This window comes from Chamaea fasciata, unplaced genomic scaffold (assembly GCF_029207755.1).
Source record: "Chamaea fasciata isolate MVZ Bird 193981 ecotype frontalis unplaced genomic scaffold, bChaFas1.0.hap1 SCAF_8, whole genome shotgun sequence".
Lineage (NCBI taxonomy): Eukaryota > Metazoa > Chordata > Aves > Passeriformes > Sylviidae > Chamaea > Chamaea fasciata.
In genome coordinates this window covers 29,364,284-29,379,160 of record NW_027094093.1, presented here as the reverse complement: position 1 = coordinate 29,379,160, position 14,877 = coordinate 29,364,284, and the positions used below count along the sequence as shown (strand labels likewise).

At 41.3% G+C, this 14,877-nt stretch overlaps 1 protein-coding gene across 5 annotated transcripts in view; it reads right to left on the bottom strand.

The window, feature by feature from the left end:
* KALRN (kalirin RhoGEF kinase) overlaps positions 1-14,877 on the bottom strand; it is a 473,232-nt gene that overhangs the window by 214,616 nt on the left and 243,739 nt on the right. For all 5 annotated transcript variants that reach the window (XM_066190284.1, XM_066190280.1, XM_066190281.1 and 2 more), the window contains exon 10: positions 3,191-3,313. In XM_066190284.1, the coding sequence (XP_066046381.1) occupies positions 3,191-3,313 (123 nt within the window). The remainder of the gene's footprint in view (positions 1-3,190; positions 3,314-14,877) is intronic.

Genomic DNA, 14,877 nt, shown 5'->3' with positions numbered 1-14,877 from the left:
GTCAGAACACTTCTTGTATTGTTGGTTTGGGATTTTTTTAAGAAAAACAAACATAACCCTTTTTATGGCTATTAAAGCTAGTATTTAACATCCTGATGAGGGGAATAGGCAAACGCAACAGTTTTTGAGGATAGTGGCATATCTGCTTTATTACATGGTTATTTTGGGAAAAGTCCTGCCAGTTATCCACCCTAGCCATGGCAAAGATGTTTGCTAGCTTGAGAAAAATAACAACTATTTAAACTTAATTTCCAACCAACTGTAAAGTGTTAAGAAGGGAGTTAGGAAGAATAAAAATTGGTCACAATCAAAGTAGAGAGGAGATTTATTCCCCAGCTGTAAAATCAACCCTACTAGAAGCTTCTGCAACAGAATTCCAGGAGTGATAAATTCATGGACTCTCCTCTTACCCTATTATTCTGTCCAAAGCAAAGAGCATTGTATTCTCAAGTCCTTGACCTCAGATAAAGCCTGAGATTCCTCTCACTTCCCCTCACCGTGAGTCCCCATGTCCATTTGCCAGCACCACATTCCAGCTGCAGACAGGCCTCATAAATTAGCAATGATAATCTCATGTGAATGCACCAGAGCAAAGTGCTCCTGTCAAAGCTCTTGGGAAGGAACCAGGTTCACCTTCTGTCAATTATTTGTAATTAGGATGCACCATAAACTGAATGTTCACAACAGTCCAAGCAGAGCAATGAGACGCTCAGTGACTCTACCCATCAGCTGTAAAGGAATCAGATTCAGAGGAGCTCAAGAGGTTCCATAACCTCATAAATGACACCTTTTTTCTGTCCTCTGCATCCCCCTTTGAAACACTCACCTTCACTTGAACACACGTGGTCACCCAGTGAACAAGATTCATTTGCTCCGAGTTTTGCCGTGTGAAGTGAAAGGAAATGTGTCTGGAGTTATCCACAGAGAGATGTGCTGCAGTGGAATAGAGGGAGGCCTAACAGGGAGCTTAGGAAAGTCTTCAGCAAAGTAATTATACTCTGACTTACCCTAGTGCCTACAGATGCAAACTGCACACTGTAAGGTTCCTCAGCCCTGAGGGCGGGGTGGGGATGGATCTCCAAAGATATCCATCTCAATCTCTCCTTAATGAGCTGCACTTTCCATGTGCAGACAGTTACATGGACTGCTCTCATCTCTACTGTCAGGACCCCGTTATTTTTCTGCTTCTTCTCACCTGTTCTTAATTTGTTTCCTACAACTTTAGTTAAGTAGTACTCAGGAGGTAGAAAAAAATGTTAACTATGATCCAGAAAATGTGAGATGTAATGGGAGTTATGAGGATAATGTATCAAAGGAGCGGGATTTAGAAAGTATTAATGACACAAAGGACATGAAATCACCTCATTTCAGCTCCTGTATATTACATGATTCTAGTTTTCATTTGGTGGCCCAGTACAGCATCCAATAGCAGCTGACTCGAGCACTCATTCTGGAAAGGACCCTAATACTGATTTTAGGATGAAAACTAACGCTAATTTGTGCTTTCAGATGAGGCCTTGCAGAACTATGGTTTGCAACCTCCAGCCTAAAATGCATTTTAATAAGTTTGCAAAAGTTTAAATTTTTAGAAATTCAAGCCTATTACCAGAAAAATTAAATCCACAAGTGATTCTCGAAATTTTAGACACCCACCAATGCAGAACTGCTGCTTTCAGGCTGTGAGATTTGTCAATGTTATATAAGGATTTCCCATCACAGCTGAATTGTAACACTGAAATTCATTAGCAAGCCAAGCAATGGGATACTCCATCAAGAGCTGAAAATCTAATGAAAAGAAGGATGTTGGTAATTTGAAATTCCAACAGCATCAATAGGAAAAGATTTCCAAGGGATTGGTGAATTAGAATAGTATTAGCAGAATTAAATATGTTGAACATGGTTAAGAGACACATAGGAGAAGACGTGACAACATTCCACAGATATTCAGGGTTGTTAATTCATACCATTTCCTGGGATTTATCCCCTTAAGAGAGATAAATAGGACTACAGGGATATAAACAAGGGAATAATATTTAAAAAAAGAGATTGAGAGAAATATAAATTCACTATGAGGGAGAGGAGAAAAAATATCTCATCAGTAGCTGCCATCAGGTGGTGAAATATTTTCCCTGAGGAAACAGTGAAAGAAGTAAGTCCCTGTTACTGAAAATATCTTAAACTAAACTAGGCCAGCACATGGGAAAGGTTTTGCAGAAAACCAAAACTAAAATCTAGTAAATTTTTATCTTATGCCACTTTGAAACATTTGTGCAATAACCTGCCCTGTGTGCACCAGGAGCACAAAGCATCTGATACATTCTGCTTAACATAGATCAGTCAGGAATTTATCCAAAATGCCCAAAGGAGAAGTACCTTTACAGATTATCAGTTACAGATAGGAGATGTTTCAAATCTACCCCAAAATGGTGTAACATGATCTGACTGTCAGAGCTGAGACTGGATAATTTCTGACCATGGATACTTTGGTAGGGGCAGGGGGGAGGAATCTATTCAATCCATGGAAGAACTTACAGAAGGTCTTCCTTCTTTTAAATTCTATAAATAATGACAGGATGTATGTTTAAACATCTACTCTGACTCCACTTTGAGGAGTAGTTATAAGATTTTAGCTTCATACCAAATTCCTGGAAAAAATCTTCCTTACAGTTTTCTATGAGGAAAACTAATAATAATAACAATAACAATTTCTACCTATAATAATTTCCTCTCAGTCCAAAACAAAGAAATCCCATCCTGAAGGATGCGAAGGGTACTTGTCCTTACTGCAGACTCTGGTGTTTCTCCTGCTTCTTGACTACTGCTTCCCACCTTATGCTCAAGGCCCTCAGTCTCCACCGTAGGAGCTAGGATTGATTTTTCCATCACTCTCACTCATAACCATCCTCCTCTACATCCCAACAGAAAGTGCTACTTTCCCGTAAGCTGCTGTAATTTCTCATGGGCCTTGAGACCTTTCATCGACCCAGTGTGGTGATTTTCTGATTTTAAGTCCTGCCACTACCCTGTTCTGCAGAGTGCACACTTACTTCCAGACCTTGGAGACAGGATCCTGGGCAGCTCCAAATGATTGAAGAGAGCAGCATGACCCAAAACAGTGATAGCTTTATCTGAATATGCGAAAGGAGTAACAAAAATGAAGCCAGCAGAAGTCTCTGGTTCAGACTCTTACCTGTGCTACCTCTTCAAAATCATCGTGTCTTTTCTGCAGCGCACGTGCTCTGTGTAGAGACTTCCCCACTCCCGTGTGTTTGCTCAGAAAGGCTTCCCCGTGATTCTCAATCCAGTCCAGTACCTGCCAGAAAAGAAGAACATCCAGTTACCTCTCCTGTCTCAGCAGCACAGAGGAACCCTGTGAGGGTGAGCATGGAACAGCTGCAGAGGAATGCCTTGTGCTTGCTACGGCTGAACACGGGCAGCTCTGTCAAAATCCATTCTGACTGGAGAGAAGATAAATGCTCCTGGATGCTACTGTTAAATTAGGTTTATTGAATTTTTGCTATTCAATTTATTTTGAAGTGTAGCTTAGTTATTGGAGCCTGGAAGAAATTAAATATTTACTTTCACATAGATGACTTTTTGGGAAAGGGAATCAGAAATATGGAATCTTTTAAAGGAAGTACCCCCTTCTGATGAGCTTGTGTAAACTGCAAAACAGGAACAGCTGATTTCACACCCCAGTGTGAGAGGTAGTCCAAAAGCATGGTGGATGGATCAGATAAAATCTATTTTATGTGGAGAGAAAGCATAATCAGAGTTACTGGAATGAAAAGGTTAAGAAACCTTCACTGCAGACCAGAAAATATTGACAATGTGAACCCTACAATTCTTCCACATTCTTCTATTGGGTTCCAAATGTAACTGGTCCTTATGGAAAAGTAGGATGACAAATCTGATACCCTGAGAGTTACAGACGATTCTCTTTTAAAAGTATGTTATCTGTATGTGCAGCACCCATGTGGAGTTTCTTCTCACAATAACATTGACAATGAAATTTAGATCAAATCTCTTTGGGGTCTACTGCAAGCTGGAAGAAACTTGAGAATATAACGTTGGGAAATTTCAGAGTGAGATTGATACTCCTTTTCCATCTCTTTCCAATACACAGAAGCTAAAGGAATACACAGTACTTGAGCAGCACCGGTATTTCTGTAACAGGTGGGACTTCCTTATCTCCTCAAGGGCACAATTACACACCCAACAAAATAAGCAGCAAACTCAGGTCACCAAGACAATGAAATAAAACTCAGCACAGCTACAGCAGGCTGACCATGCCTGCTACCACAGTCATTATACGGCTGGATAACCACAAGATTCAAAATGCTACCTGGAGGAAGAATAGCCCGAACTGTCCCTGTAGAATGATCTGTGGAACTGTTCAAGTAACACTAGTGGCAATTCAGACAGTTTTCATCTGGGCAGAGCATTGGGAAGGAGGTGTTTGAAGAGCCCTTTCCACACTCCTTTTTGCTGAGGATCAAACTCCTGCCTACAGGAAGTTTATGAACTATGGCACCACTGAACTGGCAAAACAAATCCTGCCCAGGCGAGGTCAGGGGAGAAACAAACTTGAGAGTCCACTCGCAGGAAATGCTGATAGTTTGTGTGGGATACTGTAGGGAAACATGGGAAGAAAGAGATAGAAGAATGGTTTGAGAGGGAAAAGGTTGAAGAAGCAATCAGGCAATAATTTAGCAAAGTTCTGGGATGATAATTGCTCTTCCTCTAGGCTCATTTGTATGATGAGAATATGGCAAGATGATTGCATTAGCACAGTTAAGGTCAAGTCTTTTAAAAACTTTAAAAAAAGTTAATTTAATTTTTAAATAATAATAAAAAAGCAACGGGGCGCTATTTTAAAAGGGAAAACAGACATTTCAAGGTGACACTTTGAAAATGAAATCTCTTTCTGTAGGTATCTTTCCTAATCAGGAAATGTGAAAACTAAGAAACATCTCATAACTTCATCTAATTTAAATCAAAATCTCCTTGGGAACCAGTTCTTTCCCAGCAAATCCTCATGATCTGCACCCATTTTGCATGAACACAAAATGTCAAAGGAGTAGTAAATCCATTTCTTTAAGGAACTATATCTGCTCTTGAAGTTAGTTGAAAAACTTCTGAATTTTCACATCTTTTAAACTGTATTTCATTTAGCAGAAATGAATGAAGATGAAATGAGGATGACTTGGGTATGAATCACAGTATCATTAAAGACAGAAAGGAACTTGAAGATGATTGACTCCAACCCAGCGCTGCCAAGCTCACCACTAAACCAGGCCCCTAAGATTCTGCATGTCTTTTAAATACCTCCAGGGATGATGACTCCACACTTTCTCTGGCAGCCTGAACACTGAGGGTTCCTCAAACATGGCAGTCACTAGTGCAATAGGAAGAGAAGGGAAGTGTGAGCAGGTGATTTTGACGCAGCGTGTGATACCAGTGGTGACAGAGCAGCCCGACTTCTGCATTTGACCCAGGCCATGTCCAACAGTTCCACTGCTCCTGAGTGAAGTGACCCACTGAAGTGCCTTGGCCAAGGGAATCATTAATCTCTGTTACCCTGAGACCCACTGTTGTTGCCATAGTGACTCTTAAAACTGAGTTATTCTGAAAACTGAAAATAAATTATACCATTTTACACTTCAAACAGTTAAGAGTCAGATCTTGATCTCAAAACAGTACAAACCTGGTATAACTCAAAGGGGTTAGTTTAACTCTTTGGTAACAGAGTTGTAATAAATTCCAGAGCAATTCCACCTAATTTATTCAGCTTTAAATGAGGCCCCATTTCAAATAGGTGCATAAGCATTGCCTAACTTTAAACACATGGACAAAGCCTCTAAAACTGTATAGTGAAAGGAAGCCAGGCGGTATCAAGCTGCCACTATGAGCACTTTCTTGCTTGCTCTTGAGACACTATGGGCTAACTAAATTCTGGTGAGATACCAGGAATTCGTATGGCACTTCAGAATTCACAAGAATCAAACCTTATCTTCACTTTTCTATAGCTGCAATTATGAATACTCAGGAGCTCCAAGGCTCTGCATGTCTGACACTCCTATCCCAGAAGCTCTGCCCTTGCCAGGCCTGCTTTTTGTAACCAAGAAATGCAGTTAAAAGGTTCATGTTTCAGATCATACCTTACATCCAAAGCTTATTATAAATGTTTTGTTCCACCACACAGCAACAAAATCCAATGTCTTCTGTCAAAGCCCTTCAAAACTGTACAAGCCTAGTTAGTAATACTTGCCGGATGTTCCAGATTTTGCAAATACAACACAGAATCTCTTGATACTTCCTTTTCTTCTAGCAGAACTAGAAGCTTCACATCATATATGCATTTATGAACGACACAGTTCAAATACTATGTGCTCTCAGGTTACCGACACCTTTAAGAGATACTTGGCACATTTTCCAGGGAGACCTCTGACTATGAGTAGAGGCAGCAGCCAGTGTGGGATTGTCACCTCTATCCATTGGAATTCCATCTAGTGGATAATGCTGTTCTGTGCAGGATGGCATGGCCAGCCCAACCCCTGGTCTGCTACCAGGCCCTCCAGGAGAACCTGGTGTCAGCAGCAGCACCAGGGAAGACAGAAAAAAACACTGAGAATCAGAAAATAAGCAAAATGAAAAATCCCTCCTAACTCGCAACAACTCAGGGAGACTTAAGAAATACTAATCCTCTGTAATGACTAAAATGCACACACAGTCTGATTTAAATCAGATTCTTTTTGTATTCCAAATCATTGCTGAAAATAGATTCCTTTTCCCTATTATCCCCGGCCCTGTCACAGCAGGGTAATGTCAAGTAAAGGTCTAGCTGAGAAAATACACTGAAATACAAAGGAACTTATCCTCTGGCTTTTCCTGCTATTATTAATGGTTTATAATAGAACCCAAAACAAAACTCAGTCATTCTCATCTATGGTTTCTTCCTCCTAATACAAACTGAGCTCCTTTTTACACTTCTTTCTTCATTATAAATTTATGTTGGGGGCACAATAAAACATTGTTACAAAACCTTTTAAATATGGGGATCACACCTCATGTTTGAACCAGAAAAGTCAACTTTGGCTCCTATGAAATGATTTTTATTTCCAGAGGCATCTATATCTGACTCAAAAACTCAGATCTTGTTCCCATCAAAAGCCACAGTGAAGTTTCAACTGCCTTCAGCAACCATGGATCAGCAAAGACCCCATGTTTGTCAAGTTAAGAGGCAGGAACCAGTTGTGCATGCACTAGGATCTCTGGACACACATCTCAACACCATGTTCAATTTTCCACGTGGCAACGTGTGAACACGTGCAGTTCCTGGGTTGTAGTGCACAGGTTGAAGCAGGTTTTAGTGCACTCCCCAGGTACAGGCAGAGCCCTGCTGATGCAGCCCAGCAGCGCCGGGAGGGAACAGGGCCTTTCTCTGTTCACTGCCTTTGGTCAAATATGTCACATCATGAAAGGGTTTCAAGAAATAAGTAGAAAGCAGCAAGGATTTCATATCAAAAGTAGACTGGAATTGGAGTGATTTGGTTCAATGCCCAGCATGGCAGTTCAGCAAATGACTCAACGTCCCTGCCTCCATTCACTTTACTAAAATGACATTAATCACATTTACAGTTGAAAAAAGCAAGGCTGACAGAGAAAGTGGAAAAAAAGCTGCCTTCCACTTTAAGTTTTTGCAGCCTCTAGAAATTTGTGGTTCCAAATTTGGTTGGGGATTCTAGGAATCCTTTCCACTAAAGGAGCATACTGAAATATTATAAATAATAAGCAACGTGATTATTTTGTACAGACAGCTGTACGAAAGGGAACAGGCAATCCATTGAAAGGCAGGGCTTTAAAATCAGGTCTAAGCTGCTCCAAAACCACTCTGGTACAAATGTCTAATTGCTGAGTGTATACCTATAAATCCTGAAATACCATAGCTTGATCCGTCCATGCAGCAATGAGTAATTCATCTTCAGAAAATAATATAGCCAGCCTACCAAGTTCCTCTGTATTTAATTCAGCTCAGACTCTAAGTAATAAAAGTCCCTTATTCTAAACTGTCTTAAGACATGGTGTAGCCCACTATCACCAGACAAGCAATCTGATGTTTCAGAGGGTTTTTTTGGGCATGTTTGTTTGCTTGTTTTAAGGTGGAAGTGAGTGAACAGAGCTACACCCATTAACATAGTCTGAAGACTGGACAAGAAGGATGAATTTTGATGCTTCTTCAATCCTTCCTCAAGGAAGAGCTCTCTTAAAACACTACAACAGACAATGTTCCCTAAAGTCAGTTAAAATTTTTTGACCACATTTCGCCTTTCCTTTTCACCACAACTCCTCTGTGTGGTATGTGTGGACTCAGCTGTGCCTGGGTCTCTTTTAAAAGCCAGAGAACTAATGCAGCTGCTATTAAGTAGGAGTTTTTAATCACTCCCTGCTTTTGCTCTCTAATTGTAGCTATTCCAAATACCACGACATAATTAAAGAGGTCTTTTCAAAAGAAAAAACATACAGTCCCATTTACCCTTGGTGGGAAAAACAACCTTACAGACCTATCAGTATTTTGCTGCATATTGCAACTAAATTAACGAGGAGAAATAAATGCAGAGCCAATTAAAACTTTTTTTAATTTTTCCTTTATTCCCTTGTCTACATTCAACCAATAAAAGAAGTCCCTATGAAGTCAAATTGTAGGTGTTTCTATGAGCTTCCTGGACATTATGTGAAAGTTTCACCTCTGCACAATTTTTCATTTCTCCAACAAAAATCTAACCTCTGTAGTTTAAAGCCCCACTAGTTTGTCAAAACAGAACATCCATGTTCTGTTCTTTGCAGTGTGGGCAGCCTCACAAAGCACAGCTGACACTACTGAACACATCTGAGTAAACTATACAACTACTGAGACATGGGGGTCCAGAGGAGCATCAGGAAAGTCCTAGATATGCAAAAATACATGTATATAGTCTTATTCACACTTCTCACTGCTTCTAGCACCCACAGATAGCCTACAAGCCCATCTGGAAACAGGTCTGTAGGAGTTTATCCAGAGAAGACAGTCCCTGCAGCAGGATCCTTGTTCATCAACAGCTTCTGCAGTGGAAAACACTACAGAATAACAACTCCCCCAGCAACCCCCTCCTTAGAAGTTTCTATTGCAAAAATATGCAAACAGATTATGAAAGGGCTGCAGACTTCACAGGATGACTAAGTGAAGACATCCTAAATATCTCCCATAGCAGTGGACTGCACACCAATGAAACTGTTCACAACTTTTCTAGCAGAGGCTCAGAAGTTCATGGGAACTCGCTGCAGCGTTTCTCTGCCATTTCCCACCCATCTCCAAGAACTTTCCTTTTAATGTAGACCTTCAGACCTGGGCAATAGTCACAATTATTCATCTGCTCCCAGATATGCCACTCTCTGTGGGCAGCACGGCTGCTCCCCTCAGGTGATGATGAGGGAGACACTGCTCCCACAGAGCTGCTCCACCTGAACTCCTTACCTTTCCACAGGCTTACATGGCAAAAAATAACCTTGTGTCTGCTTTCTGCAGATGGCTACTATGTACTTGCACAGTTCTTCACATCTATAAAAGTATCATGATGGTTTGAAACTGATATGAGTTTGGAGAAGAGTGAGAACACAACATGTTCTGGTCCCATCCACCTTCTTGTAAAGAAAAGAGTTGGTCCCAGCTTTAGTAATTAGCAAAATGTAGGATTTAGTTATGTCTCTCTTGGAAACAGCACGTTCAGTTCCGGGCTCTGGCAGAGCTGGCTGGGTGTAGGCTGAGTATTTTGAGAGCAAGACTTGTCCCTTTCCTCTGGGCAGCGCCTGAGGTCACGCAGCCCCAGCCTGCTCCTTCACTAAATGCCATCATCTGGGATGTGAGCTCCCCAAAAGGGAGTCAGAATATACACCACATGCCTCTCTTACCCTGAGAAGGAACTTCTTTCAATTTAATACTGCTTTCCTTTGGTAAAGTTCACATTCATCAAATGTACTCCACTTATCTTTCATTTTCTCAATTAAGTGTTTTACTCCATAAAATTTGGCAATGCCTCTCTAAAAACATTCCAAGTAAGAGAACAATAGACAGACAAATGAAGAACTAATGTTTCTTCCTTAATGCCTGGATTGTTACTAATGTTCCCACATTATTGTTTTTAAGGAAATCAAGAAAAGAAAAAACATATCTTCGAGTTAAAAACCTTGTTGTATTCTTTAAATGCTGAACTTCTTTTAGACAAAATTTCAAAGCTGAGTGTAGGTGGAGAAGCTATAAATAACCACATTTGTGCATGTTCCTTCTGTACAAGACACAGAAAATGTGCTCTGCATCAGCATAGAAAGATGCTGCTGTGCTCTGCATGAAGCTCCTCCAGGCTGACAGGTAGATTATTTCTTTTGCAGTTATGCTCCTGCATTGCTGTTTGTGAGTCTTTTCTGGAGCTCTCAGGAATCATTCCTGGCAGTTAGCTGCAGGGTAATGAATTAGCAATACAATTAATCAAGTCTGTCATACTATAAAAAATGGTAATATTCAGAAACTCAGAAATATTTTCTTCTTTAGGTCACTTTTGGTTGTTGCTGTCCATAGCACAAATTAGAACAGTGATTCTGCTCCTTCTGAGACTAAGACATTTTTTCCAGGTCTCCCTTTCTTGTCCCATATTTGTCCTTTCACATCATTTTTCCACATGCAACTGCTGGGCCAGACATGGCTGTGGCCAGCTCTAGTCTGGGTCTGGCTCCCCCCATCTGGGCTGTTTGCTTGGACATAATCAGAGTTTTCTGAAAGAATGTCTCTCACAACACAAGAGGATGGGGAGAATATTGTCTCAGACAGAGTAAGCACTGAAGCAAAGGCAACCTGAAAAGCTCTTGATTTTTTTCTCAAGCAAATCCCCATGTCATTTTCCTCTATGGTTGTTTCCACTACTTTAGATTATGCTCCGAAGTTCCCAGGAAGAGAAACACTGGACCATGGTCAATGTTTGACCCAGTTTCTTCCTCATGTGCACTTACATAGGGGGTCTCTACTGCTCTTTAGAACCAGCAGATAAAACAATATCCTCATTTTTAGAAACTTCTTTTACTTTAACAATGCTCAGACTCTGCTGTGACCATGTCCACTCTACGTTTTTATTAATTCCTCAAATAATTATTTGACATCTTGTGTTTCCTCCTACCTCTAGTAACTCTCTGTTTCGCTTCTCTGGCACCACACCAGCAGAAAAACAGCCTTTGCAGACCTGACAGTAACTGGAGACATGCACAGCACTCAGTTGATTTAGATTTCTAAGATCTTGACCTCCAAGTTGTTGCTACTAATAACAGCTATCATCAGAGCTAATTTTTATGTTTGTGAACACAGCAGCACAGTGCCGATTTTCATGTTTTTGAAGAAAAGCTTTTTGATCCTATAGAGAAATCTGTGCATTTCAAAGTGTGGCCTTTCAAGGCAAGTATTTTCCTTGCACATGTTTGCTTCATTTTTTTTCCCTTGGTGGGAGTGTCCAAAATACAGAAGGATGCCTTGAAATGTATAGTAGGTGTGCAGGAGGGAAAAGAGAAGCTACATGAGCTCTTTAGAAAAACACATTATTCTGAAACGCGTAAACAGAGAAATTGATTTGAACTCTGCCAATGACAGATGTGCCTATGGGTTTCAAGAGGAGAAACAAAACAAAACTAAAAGAAAGTGGATAAAGATTCAGAAAAACAGAACACAACTTCACAATTCCAACACTGATTTGCTGTATGGTCCCTTTCAGAGCCTCAGTTTGTAAAACAAAGGAAGAAATTCTCTGTCAGATAAATGTCAGACTAGGATAACAGGATCATTACTGCTGTCACAAAATGTACATTTTGATAGTATCAAGCCAATGAAACCTAGTTACTAGTTTAAACAAGACATTTAAAGGTAAGTAACAACTAGAAAAGACTGAGAAAGCAAAGAGGAGCTTTGCAACAGAGTCTCTTTACTGCAAGTACTGTGCTCTAGCTCCTAGACAGGCACTCGGGCAGTCCCCACTGCGCTTGAGCTGCCCACGGCACCACAGAGGAAACTGCTGATTGATACTGAATATTGAATAAAGGATATGGAATACAGCCCTGCTTTGGGTTACTATGGGGAGCAGATGATTTAATCATCCAGGTTTAACAAGGCTTACCATCACAGCACACAGCAGAGACAGGTTTAGTAGGAGAAAAAGTCCCAGCTGGGTCAAAACGGTCTTGGTAGTCTTGTGGCTGCAACAGAAAAACTCACCAGGATGGCAAATGCAGCACTGCAGTGGCCTTAAACATCCCTGCCAGGAACAGAGCCCTTAGGGGCTGAGCATCTTGACAACAGCTAGGAAAACACAACCTTCTCCATGGGGCTCTGACCTGATTAGAAACTAGAGGTAAAATATGGGAGTGCAAACCATGTGGGGAAGAAGCAGGAGAGCAGAAGTGGAGAAGTAGGAGAACAGGGATGAAAGAAGTCCGTGTTGTAAGGGGCTGTTCGTCATCAAGGACTTTTCTATAAGCTCTTGTCTTCATAAAAAAAATCCAGCTGCCTCACAACATTTTATCTCCCAGTTTTTATGTGCCAGTAGGGGGCTATGTCTGACCTCCTGGCAGTGCTCCCCTGACACTGGGTCCTGGCTAGCGACTCAAACCTTCACTGTAGCTTTTCTCCTGCTGTGGGGCCACTGCAGCATCTCTTCTGCTGGTGCTTCCTGTCTGTCAGCCCCTGTTCAGGCAAACCAGCTGTGCCCAACACACGTGTCCAGGGCAGAGAAGCCACAGCTCAGTATTGCAGGTAGCTGGGGAAAGGGCCAAGTTGCTGTGGTGTGTGAGCAGCTTTGCCTGTAGCACGCAGACCCTTGCTGAGCTGGGCACTGCCTATGCCAGACAAAGCAGGGCTGAAACAAACAGCCTGGAGCGTTTACATCCTTGTGCAATTTCCTGCTGATTCATCCACATGTCACCGCAGAAAATGATCCTGTGAGGGTTTCAAAGGCTGAAAGGGCAGTGACCTTACAGAGGCACCAGAGAAGGGCATGGATGATGGCAGTGAGGAGCTGTTTGTCAATGGAGAGCCCAGGCTCTCATGGCAGACAGGAACTGCAAAATTAAACTAGAATATACGGGCAAGAAGGACCAGACTTACGAAAACCCTCTACAGCAAGGAACAACTTTGAGCCATTAAGAGAAAACAGGAGACACTTAAATGATTCCAGGAGTGAGACTCATGAGCAGAATGAAGGGCAGAAGTGTCTGGGGACTTTCCCTCTGAGCACCTTTTTAAAGGAAAGCTCAGTTTTCTGCAAACTGAAATTTTCTGTGAAAAACTTTCTTTCTTGTTTTTCTTCTAGTTTGATGGCTCCAGGGCTACAGCATCCCCTTACCCTGAACTTCCTTCTCTTGTTGTTTCCTAACACCTTGTGGACTTTGAAAACCTGAGGAGGTAAGCCAGCAGAAACCATAACCAAAATACACTTTGATTGTTTAAAGTTACTTTTTGTTGGAGGAACAGGGAAAATAATAAAACAAAAAAGTTTCATTTTGTGGTTTCCTTCCCCTCCCAAATTTTCCTCCTTATTTGGGAAGGGAACCATCTGAAGGTCAGAATGTTTTATATGTTGCTGAAGCCAAAAATAAAAGTAATTTTCTCCATCCCTCAACACACGTTCCATCTAAAAAATCCAAAAGGCAGGGGAAAAAAATATTCAAGAGCTTTCAAAACAAAGGGAGTGGAAAGGTGAAAGACCAATGGATAGACCTGAAATGTGTTTGGTTTAAATATTTTCACATTTGAAAGACATTTTTGTTAAAGGGAACCATAGTGTAACATAAAAGAAGTTTATAGCTGTAACAGTATACAGGAGCTGGAGCCAAGCAGCTCTGTCTAAATGTGCCTGAAGCGTTACCCCAGCCTAGGCAATAGCTTCCAGAACTACAACCCAGGTTACAGCTTCTACAAACAAGCAAGAAGCTTTGTGTAAGGCTTTCCTGTGAGGAATATGAAACAAAAGAAGTTGCCTAAAAGTCTCCTGTGAGCTAAAACTCTGCGTTTAGCTCGAAACAGTGCACAACCTCTCTTCCATGGAAAGAAATACCAGAACTCTTCAGTCGAGTTGTTTGGTAAGGCAGCTACCAGAACCAGGCACAGCCCACAGGAGATGCTAACAGAGCAAGGAGCTGCTGCAGAGCACAGGCAGGGAATGGAGCTTGTGGCATGGAGCAAGGCAGAGCTGCGAGGACAAGCAACAACTAACGGGAATGACTGGCATGGAGAGGAACAGGGGGCAGGGACAGGTCATGCTGCCAGAGCAGCTCAGCCTAAGCTGGCTCTTTGCTACTCAGCAAGACTTAACAATCTCAAACCATGAGTGTAATTCATTACAGAGGGGGAAAGTAACCAACTGGCTGAGCAGCTGTTCTGTGGAGGAAAACACAGGGAAAAGTGTTATAGGTATACATTAGGAACTAGCTTTCATTATGCTCTTTGTTTTCTGGCAAGGTTTTTTCTCACATCAATGAAAATACCTTTTGTTGGCCACCAGTCAAAAGCAATATGAAGGAGGATTGATCACTCTGAGTGACAGGCAGGATCACAGAAAAGCTGGGAGGCCATATGAGGAGATAATTGAAAGGAAAGACCAAGGGAAACAAATGGAGTAGAAAAGAATGACTATTTCAGACTCCTAAACCAGTGCCTAAAATAGCATATTTATTTCTTAGCATAACATACCTTTATTTCATTTTTAGATAGTCTCAATAAATCCTATAAGATCTTTCCATAAGGGGTAAAACCGGAGTAGCAATGACTTTGTTGGTTTAGAGCAGGGATTTGTGAATCAGACATCCTGA